This window comes from Rhizoctonia solani, chromosome 6, assembly GCF_016906535.1.
Source record: "Rhizoctonia solani chromosome 6, complete sequence".
Classification (NCBI taxonomy): Eukaryota; Fungi; Basidiomycota; class Agaricomycetes; order Cantharellales; family Ceratobasidiaceae; genus Rhizoctonia; species Rhizoctonia solani.
Window position 1 is genome coordinate 2030250 of NC_057375.1, and position 13666 is coordinate 2043915.

At 45.0% G+C, this 13666-nt stretch overlaps 3 protein-coding genes across 3 annotated transcripts; 2 read left to right on the forward strand and 1 right to left on the reverse strand.

Moving 5' to 3' along the window:
- Positions 1-241: 241 nt before the first annotated feature.
- RhiXN_06057 (Fungal specific transcription factor domain) lies at positions 242-4599 on the forward strand (the record flags this gene model as incomplete). The annotated part of the gene is made up of 11 exons (XM_043325873.1): positions 242-376; positions 434-833; positions 885-1162; positions 1213-1719; positions 1825-1908; positions 1972-2046; positions 2898-3276; positions 3329-3606; positions 3659-4162; positions 4219-4341; positions 4396-4599. 11 exons carry the CDS (start codon positions 242-244, stop codon positions 4597-4599), a joined length of 2967 nt encoding a protein of 988 aa, XP_043181305.1.
- Positions 4600-5659: 1060 nt separating this feature from the next.
- Positions 5660-10154, reverse strand: RhiXN_06058 (CVNH domain protein; the record flags this gene model as incomplete). Its single annotated transcript, XM_043325874.1, has 22 exons — positions 5660-5770; positions 5823-5915; positions 5972-6081; positions 6137-6530; positions 6584-6636; positions 6695-6707; positions 6763-6853; positions 7505-7614; positions 7662-7917; positions 7979-8452; positions 8513-8573; positions 8632-8651; positions 8704-8885; positions 8932-8955; positions 9008-9084; positions 9136-9175; positions 9232-9247; positions 9302-9387; positions 9448-9459; positions 9508-9567; positions 9618-9624; positions 9781-10154. The coding sequence occupies 22 exons, from the start codon at positions 10152-10154 to the stop codon at positions 5660-5662; spliced, it is 2664 nt and encodes an 887-aa protein (XP_043181306.1).
- A 1435-nt stretch (positions 10155-11589) lies between these two features.
- Positions 11590-13341, forward strand: RhiXN_06059 (ICE-like protease (caspase) p20 domain protein; the record flags this gene model as incomplete). Its single annotated transcript, XM_043325875.1, has 14 exons — positions 11590-11594; positions 11661-12009; positions 12056-12142; positions 12196-12256; positions 12307-12322; positions 12369-12415; positions 12465-12511; positions 12562-12649; positions 12706-12719; positions 12768-12881; positions 12936-12949; positions 13005-13090; positions 13146-13228; positions 13294-13341. The coding sequence occupies 14 exons, from the start codon at positions 11590-11592 to the stop codon at positions 13339-13341; spliced, it is 1059 nt and encodes a 352-aa protein (XP_043181307.1).
- Between the last annotated feature and the right edge of the window lie 325 nt (positions 13342-13666).

Below are 13666 nucleotides of genomic sequence, written 5' to 3' on the forward strand. Positions count from 1 at the left end.
TGACTAACGCCGTTCGTGAGTACCAGCGAACTTAAACCAAGTTGCCTGGGCCCTAAGTGAATGCTGGGCGTTTATTTTAAACAGATGCCTCGCACTTTTACGAGCCTCGGACCGCTTCCTAGGTCTACAAGCTGTCTTACATGTCACCAAAGGTCGGCTAGTATGTACACCCATCTCCACCCGTGTTTTATTTCAGTTTTACAGGCGAAAAAAATGTGATACGTTCAACCCGTCCTGCGAGATGTACTTAAAAGACGATCATGAACCTTTTGAGCTCAGAGAGGATGCGATCGGCACAAGTGGCAACCAAAGTACCCCCAGTGTGCCGATGCTTTTCCGATCAGCATCAATCTCCCCGATTGTTCCGACAGAACTGGTAAGATCAAGATACTCGGTATGGCAATCACTTTGACCTCGGTTCTATGTTTCAAAGTTACCCTCTGGCCCCTTTCACACAGGCATTTCCTCTATCATCGGATCATTCGAAGATCAGGAGAATACAAATAATGCAAACGTAGATTGTGACCTTTCAATATTAGGAGCCGCGCTGTTATACAAGCCGAATAAGGCAATCTCCTTGCAAAATGAAGATCGGATTACCATGGCCTCCTCTCAGGATGTCGACCACTCTTGGTTCCAGAACCAACATCGGGCAACTGCTTCAATTTTCCGACCCTCTTCTTCAGAGCAGTCCTTCCATACAGCTTCCAGGACGACATCGATTAGCTTTGATCTCAAAAATATCACCAGGGTGTTCTGCGAATCTATTCCACCTTCAGTAGATGCAACACAGATAGTGAGGGATGATTATATTGCACGTGTTATTGGTGGATGTGAGTTACTTGCCCGGCCTCATACATAGCCTTACTACCAAGATAATCCAGACAATTACCGTCGTATGAGTTACTGGTTTATAGCTCCTACACCTAAGATGCACGATTCTTTGATGTTCCATGCTAAAAAATCGAAAAGGATGACATGGGCTATGTACCTGGGGGCCAAACTTTTCCAAGCTCTTGACCACCAAAGTGTTGAAGTCTGTGGGCCAATGATTCAGGCATGCGTTGCTTGGATGGACAAATTTGGACAAAAGTGTCTCATGAACTCCCGTAGTAATAAGTCGCGGAACGACATAGGAGAGTATTTTCTGATTCAACTTGAGGTAAATAATTCATTTGATTGATAGAATTAAACCTGAACAATCGTGGCTAGCTTGCATTTCTTAGATTTGCTATTGCGGATGTCGTTTCAGCTTATAATCAAGTCAAGAGGGCATTACCTAAATTCTTTCAACTGGTTGCGTTCAACTCAAGCTTGTACATAGAATGTCCGGACGGTAACCTGGTCGTCTCGTTTCCTCGTGCGCTGACTTCACCTCAATCTGAACTCAGACGCTTCGTTATATACGACACAATCGGAGCACTTGTGCTCGGAACTCCACCTTTAGTAGACTATGGATACGAGAACGAGCACGAGGAAGGACTCGATTTAATACGTGGAATTCCCGTTACTCTTGCTGGGGTTATATCGCAGATCAATGCATGGAGAGCACAGTCAAGCGGAACTCTGGGCAAGTGGCAAGATTTGGAGAGACAAGTCTTAGCTTGGAAACCATTATCTACTGTTCTCGAAAGGGACCCGACTGTCGACTATGACAGCATAGCGAGGACTACAGTACAAGAGGGTTGGCGGCACGTGGCATTAATTTACATTTACATGGTGTGTTCTCAATTTCCTGTTATCCATATTTCAGTGAAGCCAAACGTGATCGAAACCACACTTCAGGGCATGTGTCGAGTTTCGTCTCATGATTCCCGTGTGCAGGCAGCAGTGGATCAGATACTTTGCCTTGGAGAAACTGTAGCAAATTTACCAATCTGCGTTCACATGTTTGTTCACTATCTCGTTGTAAGCTCGATATATGCGCATTGATCCCCTCCCCCACCCAATCGCTGACTCAGATTCATATAGGCAGGTTTATCAGCGCGGCTAGAAAAGCATCGGGTGTATATTTATGAAAAACTTGCCTCGTTCCAAGCCATGCGGGTATGGCTTTTTCATGGACCCCAGTTCAATCAAGTACTATATCACTTGTGGCATGGCGTAGGTATAGGGGGCGCACCAGTGACATGGGATGACTACATTCGATCGAGATATGCAATTATTCCAATCTGAGGGGGGACAGTCATTCTTGTTTCTTTTTTTCATCAATTCTCAACAACGGACCCTTGTAGTATGTAAGCCTTTATTTGACCTACCCAAACACAATTATTATCGGTGCTAATCGGAGTCTTGAATGGTCCGCTTCCCACCATAGAACTTCGAGTAGCGTAGCCAAGTAGAGTTAAGGTTCTAGGCTCTCAAGAATTCGTCGATCGCTTGATAACATGACTAAACCACGTGACGACGGAAATTGACACACACGCTGACCCTCACTTGGCAGTGGCTCGGGACCGGGTGTCAGTGTACTTAAAGCAAGCGGGTGACCCCACAGAACACCAGCTATTGTTATTCACTTATAACAAAAAAATGACCCGTGTTGCTTTGAAACCCGGGCCACCTCGTACTAGTTGCTTCACATGCAGGAGGAGGTGGGTCATCTATATACATCGATCGACGCTTGTGTCCAATATCGGTTTTCTAGGCGGAAAAAACGCGACATGACCAAACCATCCTGTGGGACATGCTTGATCGGAGGCTTTGAATGCCTCGGCTATCAGAATCCTCTGTTGAGGATACGTCGAAAACCACCCACTCACCATACTCTTCCCCAATTGAAGCCCCTTCCTTCAATTACTTCAGTACAGAAAATAGCGGAGGTGAGTTTGAATCAACATCAACTCATTACGATTATGAGTCTACACTTTCCCTCGAACATTCTTACTAATTCCAATCAGACACCCGCTCCCTACACGCTTCCGAGCCAGACTTCTGAAAAGCAGCCGACATCAATTACCAATGATACAGATTGTGATTTCAGACCATCCACCCTAGGAACTGCCTTGTTATGCAGAATCAGCGAGCTTACTCCTTTGGTCAACAATACTCATAGTACCTCAGAATCTCAGTCTACGGAGAATTTCAATCGCTTATGGCCGCAAGATAAAATGCTGCTCAGCGTGTATTCGCGCGCATCGAGCCGCGAAACTTCTACCACTAAAACCACCAGTATTCATACGAGCAGAACCATCGAAAGCCTATGCCAGTCCATTCCTCCTTCAGTGGACATAGCGCAAACGATGAGGGAGAATCGTCTCTTACGTGTCATCGATGCATGTAAGCTGGAGCATCCTGGCTAATGCATGCTTCTACAACTAACAAGATATAGTTCGTTTCCAGCGTATTAACTACTGGTTTATAACACCTCCGCCCGCAACTCGCGACTTTATAGCGACTAAGGTGATCATATCCAAGAAAATCAGATTGATTCTGCCCCTGGGGGCAACGCTCTTCTTCCAGACAGTTGGTTTAAGTACCCAGGCCCACGATTCAACAATTCGAGAACATGGTGATTGGGCCGAGAATGTTGAAAAAAAGGTCACCTCATCTTCCTACGACAGTCTCTCACTGACTGAAGTGGCGGATCAACTTATGGTGGAACTTGAGGTAGGCGTAACCTTTGGCCAGTAACTCAATAAGAAATAAAATCCGTTGTTAGGTAGCGTTTTTCAGATTCGCCTTGGCAGACAGTGTTTCGGGTTATAGACTGCTTCGAAAGTCATTGCCTAGGGCTCTTCAACTCATCGCTCTTGATTCAAGTCTATACATGGAGCAATCCAATAATAACCTGGCCGTCTCGTTTTCCCGAGCGCTCACTTCACCAATGTTCGAACTTAAGCGCTTTGTCGTGTATGACACGGTCTCCTCGCTGTTGCTCGCAGTTCCGCCACTGTTAGACTATGGATACGATCAGGAGCTTGACTCTGAATTCGATTGGATCCGGGGGGTCCCTGTTGCTATCGCCGAGGCTATATCGCAGATTAACTCATGGAGAGCAGGTTCGAGAGGAACTCCAGATAGCTGGGAGGCCTTGGAGAAGCGTGTTTTAGCCTGGAAGACGCCTACTTTGAGGTCGGAAATGTCGACCATCGAGAACACTAGAGTAACAAAGATGGCAGTGTTAGAAAGCTGGAGGGATATAGCGTTGATATATATTTACATGGTATGCTCGTAGACTCCGTTCTATCGTTAGGAAACACATCTAAAGCCAATTGCTAGGGCATGGGTGGGATTTCCTCCCACGACCCGCGTGTGCAAGCTGCAGTGCATCGAATAGTTCAACTTGGAGAAACCGTGTCTAACTCACCAATTGGAGTACATATGCTTACTCACTATGTCGTTGTAAGCTCGATGTATGTGTTTTAAGCCCGATCCAATTAACGAATTTCTATGCAGGCCGGTTTAGCAGCGCGATTGGAAAAACACCGGATAGTTATTTACGAAAGACTCATGTTACTCAAAGATACACGAGTGTGGCTCTTTTATGGACCGCAAATGAATCAAATTTTGCGTCACCTGTGGCATGGCGTAGGTGCTGAAGGGGCGCCTGTTACATGGGACGACTATGTTCAGTCAAGATCTGTAATCATTCCAGTTTAACGGAATGACTACCAACATTATTACTTGTTAGCTTTGAACGATTGACCTAATGTAGCATACTCTTACTATTCCATATAAAGAAGTAAAACCTTTCTCCAGGATAACTAAGTAGATCGATGATGGTTGTATATAGATAACTGGAGTGAGGGATCCGTGGATTTAGCTTGGATTGATAACTCGAATCCATTCAATTGCTGAAGATCAAGTACAGGATGCCATTATAAGAAACTTGATTGACTAAAGAGGTTTTATACGAGTCGTCGAATTAGGGAGGATTGTTTTGTATCGATAAGATTATAATTATTTGGATATATATGCTTGAAATCTGCTAAACATCTACCCATGGCGTGAACCCACCACCCCTAGCCTACGTTTCCAATCACCTTTCACTTATTTTTACTACACACCGAAGATGGCGAGCCGAGTCATCTTTCTTGCCCTATTTTTAGTATATTCAAGGCGTATTCACTTTCCGTAATCTGTTTTTTAAGGCTAATCGATGAGCCTGAGTCCGCCGCTTCTGGAGTCACTCACTTCCGTCAGAACACCCCTGCTACCATTTTATTTTACCCAACCATCCTACCATTAAAATAATACCAATGGCCTTTTCCACCAAACGGCTGCAGCTGGGGGCGTTCTTATAAGTACAGTCAACTCTCTCGGCTCGCAAGTTGATGGCGCAAGCTTTGCGCTAAAACTGAATTTACTCCATACCCTATTTGGGTCTAAGCAATTCAGTCGCCTTTAAATAATTGCGGTTATGGAAGTTTCCGGTAGAGGGAGTTGACTGTACGCTGAAGCTCTTTCGACTCTGGTTCTGATAGATATTCCTGAAGCGCGGCACACTAGAACTCTCTTCGGATGTACGTTTCTATTGGAGAGAAAGTCTTCAATATAATAGATTGCGTATGTGGCGTGGACCTGGATTTGATACATATTATAGCCTGAGCCCGACCTTGCATTCATTTGATGTCACACTTATAAATGGTCTTCCCGAAAGAGCATATAGTATACGAACTCTATAATATATACACAAAACGAATGCTCGACTACAGCGGGACTACACATTCTCCTTGTGCTCCTTGTCCATCCCCTCAGGTGTTGTGGGCGCCACCGTTGGTTCATTAGCGGCTCCTCTATGCTTTCTGTACAAGGCAAATTGGCCCATGATCTGTTCACCAGCGATCAGCTAGAGGCCTTGAAAACACCTGGGATTGACTTACAAAAAGATCAAGTACAACGTTGAACGCGGAATTCACAATCCATGGGAGATTGACGATCAAGTACGATTTTTTGGTAGACTTCACGAGGATAGACTGGTGCCAAGAGTTGTTTGAATCAAGAAGGAATACACAGAAATTGAAATACATACGGCAATGTTTGTGATGTTGTAGATGATCAAAAGTACGAAAATCCAGATACTCAGATTGTGACATGATTTAGATCTCCAGTTCTTATAGATCTGTGGGTAACGAGAGGTTGCTAAATAGCACGTAAGATACATTCAAATAGCTAAAATGACACATGTCCGACTCACTATAAATGACCATGCTGAGCCAGCCAAACGCTGCTCCAACCTTTTCAAACTCTGGGTCTGTCCCATCTTCTCCCGCACGCAAATTGGCAGTTCTCCGAACTCTTGCTACAACCAGCCCCCAAACCATGATGGAAATCCCAACGACCAGTAGGACATAAATTGTGTGGTAGAAAGTGGATTTATATGTTCGTGACTTCTCTGGCGGAGCTGCAGTTATGGCTGTCAGGGTGGGCGTCGTTGAGGGCGGTTGGTCTGGAGCGGATGATGCACCCGGACCTCGCTCGCGTCCACGAAAATAGCGCAGCATGGCAGCAAATTGTTGCCATTTCGCATAGTGGTAGCATTGCCAAATAAGTAGAATGTCAATGAGCCCGTTAATAACGCCTAGGATGATCTGAATGCCTGTGAGGTTAGGCGCAGGGCGGCGGACCAGGTTTCTCAGCTTACGAGAGTGTGTAAGAGCCCTTGTACGACAGTACCAATAAGTGAGGCAATATCGCCTGGCGGTTGTATCTGTAGTAAATATTTCTATACAATCCGTAGGGTCACAATCCCTACCAATAAGCCACAACTACGGGAACGTCAGACTTAGGTTACAGAATGCGGGGTAAATGACGTAAACTGACCCACAGCATAGTCAAACTAATTCCCTTTGCCGACTTTCTCCTCCAATGGAGAAATGCTTGTGGAAGCGCGATGGCCACACATGTCGCGAGACTGATATATCCAAGTAGCGTGGAGTAAAAATGATTGTCGGGGAGCATTTCCAAGGACTAAACCCGCTGGCTCGAGGGCATCCACTTTTTATAGTCAAAGATAGAACCTGATGCTTACAGAGGCATGCATGGAACTAGATCGGATTTTAAGCGAACCGGTCGAGAACTCTTGCGAGAACAAGAACAAGGCCGCATGCCGGGCTGTCTGGCAATTTCTGACACCGAAGACACAGCATTTGCCAAGCCGACGGTCACGTGCAACTGGTGGCAAGCATCTCCAATGCATACACCCCACCATGGTAGCAAAGACTTGACTACCGAGAAGCAAAGTACACAGATTAAAGTATAGTGCTTCAAATAAGGAATCAAGATGCAACAAATCGGGTCGAACTATGATCGATTCTGCCTCAGAGAGCGTTCGCGCTCGCATCTCAGGTGGTACCACTGAGGGTCAGTGCGGTCAATCAATGTGAGTGCTCGGCTCGTTTGAGGGTCTGCGAAGGGTTCTACTATATTGGTAATATGGTACTTCCTGGCTCCGCATCCTTTGAACCCTCTTCTGTACATGGTTTGTTTCTGTCATCAGTTGCAATTGTTACAATACTGCCTATGTCATGATCATTCGATAAAACATGAAAATCGAGCTACGCACATGAGCCCGCCCAATATAGGAGCACAGAACTGAGCCTCTAGATCGAAATGTACCTGAGAAACTGTCACAGTCGTAATTGTAGATGCAAGTTCATAACCCAGAAGTTTATTCTATTTCATAACCCCCAGCGACGTTTTTTAGAAGCTGAATGCCGGACCATATTAAGTCTTAATTTAGCGTCGTCTGGGATCCTGGCACCTGATGTTGGAGAGCCATGTTCGGTACTCGGAGATACATCTTCAATGCGTGGCCACTCTTGTTTGCCGTACCCATACCACCTGGCACGGGGCTGATAATCCCTTTTGTGTATGACAGGACCGTATGATGCTAACTGATCCACAACAGAACTATGAAGATAGATAGGATCTTTTTCTCTGAATCGAAATATTTCCCGTCCTGCTTTTGCGTGCGGCCTATATATGCACCGAGCGAACGCTGGGTCAGTAAGAGCGAACTCTCAAGTGAGACACATACCAGCGTGATGCAATTGGTTCGCATCTTATTGTTTTAGTTGGCTTTGCCGTGAATGCAAAGTATTCCAGCCCGTTCCATAGCAGTGACCATCCAATCGAATCGTATATACCCTGTTTTATATCCACTTGATCGAGTTTCCTTGACTCAGCCAATCGTTTCATCCAGTCCTTTCCAGGCCTTGGTCCTTCAGCCGATGGGATCTCAAGGATATTTCTTTTTCGGTACAGCTCGATGGCAGCATGATCGAAGAGAATGCCCGTTCCGCATTCTATTGTCTGACGGACCATCCACCGCAATGTTATATTGCTGAGCATGTTGTGATTATTGTTTTCTGAACCCGAAGAGCCACCGCCGACGTCAGAATGTTCACCCTTGAACCAAACCTCCTTGACATCCTGGACAATTGTTGTGCGGCGGTGATCCCAAACACTAGGGATGAAATTACCGCGTCGCTCGTCTAGTGCCAGCGCTTGTCTGGTATACCGGGTAAGCAAATCTGCCCAAGAGCAAAGGAAATCATGCACCCGAACTCACCTAAATTTCATAATGCTCGGATTATAGTCAACCCACGGGAGAGACTGAGGAACCAGTGCACCTAAGTATAATTAAGATCAATGAAAAAAGAGCGAACAAGTTAAATAAAATATGCTAACCAACGCTAGCTACTGTGTCCCTTTTAGCGGTAAGTTAGAGTAGAAATGCAACTAAATTCTGCTCGCACTCACCATACCCCGACGTAGTCTACTGTAATAGGAATACAGAAAGTCCGCTTGAATTCTGCTGGATCGACCTTTCGAGCGCTGGCCTTGGTTGTTGTACTAAACGCAGTATTTGCGGGAGTGTTTGTATGACTTTTACCGTTCTTATAAACTTCATATGCGAACGGAATGTGCTCTAGGCATGCGTGCTGAGTTCACTTTCCAGTCATCGATATCTGAGTTACTCATACCTACGTTATGCTGAGGTAGCAATCCCACCTATAATGACTTTGGTATTTAGAGATTAAAAGGTAATATGACTGGAACTTACTGAATGGAGCATCCCAGCAAGTGCTCGAGCTGTAAAGGCCCCACGGGAAAAACCAAACAATGCGATTCTATCACCCACTACAAGCAACCAATTTGAGATCGATTACCCAACGGATCTGGCACACTCACTGCGGTAGGTTTCCATAAGATACCTATATCCATCTATAACCTAGGGATATGAACGAGTTGGGTCGGGGTTTTTAGCATTAGAGAGGCTTGACCTACATGTTGATAAAGATACCTGTGTATATCGGATATTTTAGTATACCCTAATTGGATAAGTTGAATGACCAACCATGCTACCGCCTCGTCTAGTTTGGAGGCAATTGCTAAACCGGCAGATGTCAACATCCCAGGGGGAGAATATGTCCCCACTCCAGTCTATTAGTTTTTTTTAAATCAGTAAATTCAGCCCATAATCGGTATAAATTGGGCCCATACTTGGTAGTAAACCTGTTATGATTTTGATTAGGATCGAATAGTCAGTGGTTGACCCCATACCATCTGTTTCGAAGGATCATCCTTTTTTAGTAATTCGACAAGCTTTACAACATTGGTGTTCTAGTGGCAAGTCAGGGTCATTATAAATTACAGGATAGAGCAAAGCTTACCTTGTTGCTAAAATGATTTGAAGTACCGTCAAAACATAAAACCAGGGTACGCTGTTACAACAGTCTTGTGAAGTTCATTTCCGGTTGATAAGAAGCCACTAATCACCTCGGGAGCCGGGTTGTCCTTTCCAGTTAACCGATGATATATCTCATTGGTACCAACATCATATATTCTTCGACCTTCAGTCTCTCATCGATGTTGATAAACGCATCCTTGTACTCCCCGTTCAGATCAACGAGCTTTCCGGTGAGCAAACAAGCACAAGTGCCAGGTTCGTCGACGAGTTTAAAATCACAGCCACTTCTCTCGAATGCATATCTTCCCCACTTGAAGCAGGCGTTATCGTTTCCTATCATCGCGGATAGGTTGAATTGGGAATCTGAGGGACAATCTGGGTTCCATCGAATAGAGGAATCAGGCTCAGGTTTGGCCTGAATAACACAGTGTCCATTGGTGGTCGCAGGATCCAACAGTCGGAAGGTATATCGACTACGCTCGGATCTAAATTGATTTGGAGGTGTGCTTGCAACAGACATGTTTTAAACCCAGACGGAATAGGTGGTGGGAAGATACAATAGACCTAAAAGCAGACCGCTGTATTGAGAAGGCTATGATGAACAAACATTGTCGTATAGGGTGTTGTTTAGGGAAAGAAGTCATCGCTTAAGCAAGATCGTGAGGAACAGGTGTCGTAATCGACTAGCTATAGGCGCTCATAGTCAGACATAGTAGACTCAGGTACCTTCCCGCATGTTACGAGCATACACTAGTTCTCATCACTGATTTAAGGTACGATGTAGCTATCTTTATTACAACCTTGGAGATGGATGAGTTGGTATATAATTGGATCAGTGGAGGGGTGTCATGAAGGATTGCAAGAAAAGGGATACAGTATTTATGATTGTTGTGCCTAAGGCAAGATCCGGCTTGGTCATCAAGGGAGTTGCGAGACCTCACCGCATATATAAAAGAGTGCAGAAAAATTACATTACATGCATATTGTGTACGTTTTGAAAGGAAGAATTAACGGCACAAAGTATTAGTGTATAGGTAAATGCGTTAAAATGCATCAAATTAACCTTGTAAACCAACCGTCAACACGCAATGGATCTCATTCTAATGTTCAGGGACACTACTATCAATGTCTATCGAGGCCGGGCCACGCAAATCATTGATAATCCTCGTTAAACCTAGAGCCTCTCATTTCCGACAGCTACGGGTGTACGCAGGTATGCCTACATGGGAAGGCCCACAGCTACAATCCCGAGTGCAAACCGGCAGGCGGGGAGACGCTTGAACCCCCCCCCCCAAGACGTGACTACGATTCTATGGCGAGTGGGCCATCTTTATTCGACATCTTTGTGAAATGGAAGGAGGGTGGGAGGGAAAGACGCCGATCGCGTTGCTTGACTCGTCTATCAGCTAGGCGTGATCGGTGAGCCGGCGGTCACGTGATCCCATAAGTGCTGGTTTCCCGCTTCATGTATATATGGGTACCATGCTCAGCACTGGCTGCGTCGTGTGATCATGCTCGGAGCTTCTGTATACCCATAAAATCTACTCTTACCTAGATCGATAAACTGCGACCGATTCTTTGTTAAATCTAGGAACAATCTATTTATCTCGGGCCAGGGCCATACACTCTCGGGCTCGATTACTTATTATAGCATCGATATCACACTTCCTTTAGAATTTGGCGCCCTTCAATAGGCAAGGTCGAAGTTTATATAGAATACACAGCACTTGTGAGGTAAGGGATGGAGAATTTGGTCGGTCTACATTGATGGCCGCTGTGATATTTGGAACAGACGGGCGCTCGAGACTATTATAGTTAGCAATACTCAGGGCACCAATGATGGAGACGGCCAACTATATATCAAGGATGTCACATGTTCATCCAGTCTACAGCAGTTATAAAAACTCTTCGCGTGGGCTTACTCTCTATAGATAACCCAGTGAGCTACAGTCATCATGTCGTGAGTATATTTGCCAGCTTGTATGGTTACCAGACATAGTGACTCCTTTTCATATAAATGCAATAGTGAATACGAAGAAGATGAGGGGCCTACTCAACCTGAAGAATATGGTTACGCTCAGTTTCAGCACATGTTTCCTCTCGACGACGAGAGTGGAAATGAATATGATTTGCCCACGCCACCCGACGATATCCATCAGCCTGATGAAGAACGGCAGCATTATGGGCCCGTCGTTTATAACGAAGATGGGGAAGAGGTGCAACCACTCTACTTTCGTCTCTCCCAGGCTACAGGTAAACGCAAAGCACTTCTCATTGGCTGCAATTATCCCGGTAGCTCTGCCCCATTGAATGGCTGCATCAACGACGTTTTCAACATCAAGCGCTTTTTGATAGGCATGGACAATTTGCTCGCAGTCTCTTTCAGTTTCTAAAATAGAGATGCATGCAGACCATTTTCAGTATGACGAAGCAGACATATGCGTCCTTGCTGATGACGAAAGCACTCATGGAGAGATTGGAGAAGCTCAACCAACTCGTGAAGCAATGGTGAATATATCCATTATTGGTCTGGACATTTTGAATTGATTCCTAGAAAATAGATCGAGTACATCGATTGGTTGGTCGGAGATGCTGAGGCTGACGATTCTCTGTTCTTCTTCTGTAAGCATGCGCCTCATAACGTTACAATTCTCAACTCAAAACCATCTTAGATTCTGGTCATGGAGGGTAAGTAGTATCGTTTCTGAGTCGCTGGTAACTCAGCACCCCGAAGTAATCAAGATGACCATGATGGAGACGAATGGGATGGCAAGGATGAGTGTCCGTACTTTTTCTCAGCTGTAACTTTATGATGCTAATTCCTTTTTAGCGATCTGTCCAACTGATTACGAAAATGCCGGAGTTATCGTCGACGACGTGAGACTTTTTGTTCATAATTTGAATGAAATTTGTTCGATCATAAACAGGAACTATATGATCTATTAGTCAAACCATTACCCGAAGGGGCAGGTCTGACTGCACTGTTTGATTCGTGTCATAGTGGCTCGGTGTTAGGTGAGTCGCCATTGCTTATACCTATGGAGAGGAAGACTGGAGCTTTCACCTTACAGACCTGCCATGGACAGTGCGTATTTGGCTCAAGGATTCATACAGTTTATTCAAATATAGTTAGTACGAGACTGGCGGCACGATCAAGGCGCCCGAAGACCTCCAGGAGGATGCCGAAGCTGAAGCTCTTGGTACCGAAGATCATCAAAAACGATACAAATGGTCTCCTGCTGATGTGGTACGTGACCAAGTTTGACGCGTGTCAGGATAGGAATTCAATTTTCATTTACAGGTATCCTTGTCTGGGTACGCATATAACTACAGAGAACGTGGAATGTGTTACTGATCTCTGCTCCTACAGTTGTCGTGATAACCAATTCAGCAGCGACGCCCGGTTTGGTGGGCTCCCCAGTGGAGCACTCTCATATGCATTTATTCGAGCGTTCCGTAGGTTACTATTTATAACTCAGATGAGCGTTATAATTGATCAAGCGTTTCTCAGACAAATTCCCCGAGTTGACGTACAACCAACTACTGAAGGCTATCTTTAACGAGCTCAAGGGTAAATTTGACCAACGTCCCCAGGTTAGTTGTGGCATTGATTGCCGATTACCTCGCTCCGTTTCTTTGCTTATACTATTGCCTAAAAGCTTTCTGGCTCCCATCCAATCGATATGGACTTGTTGTTTGTCCAGTAGCCCAAGTCTGTCACAAATTTTGTTTTGATAAATAAAGATCCATCGACAGCCCAATGCATACTCAGGTGGCACATAAAGCAATAGCTTTAAGGGAACTGAAACATAAATCTCAGAAGACCGTTCAATGTGTCACTTGCCATTCTGTTACAATTTATTTCTCGACGCCGCTGAGTACTAATTAAACGTCGTGCCTGTAGCTTTTGAAAGGACCAAGCCTCTATACAGATTACTAAGTCTTCAACTAGATGAGAAATGATCAGGGCGCTCTTTTTACCGATCAGAGAATAGGTGAAAAGGTTATTTATGACCGGGAGGTTACTCCTAA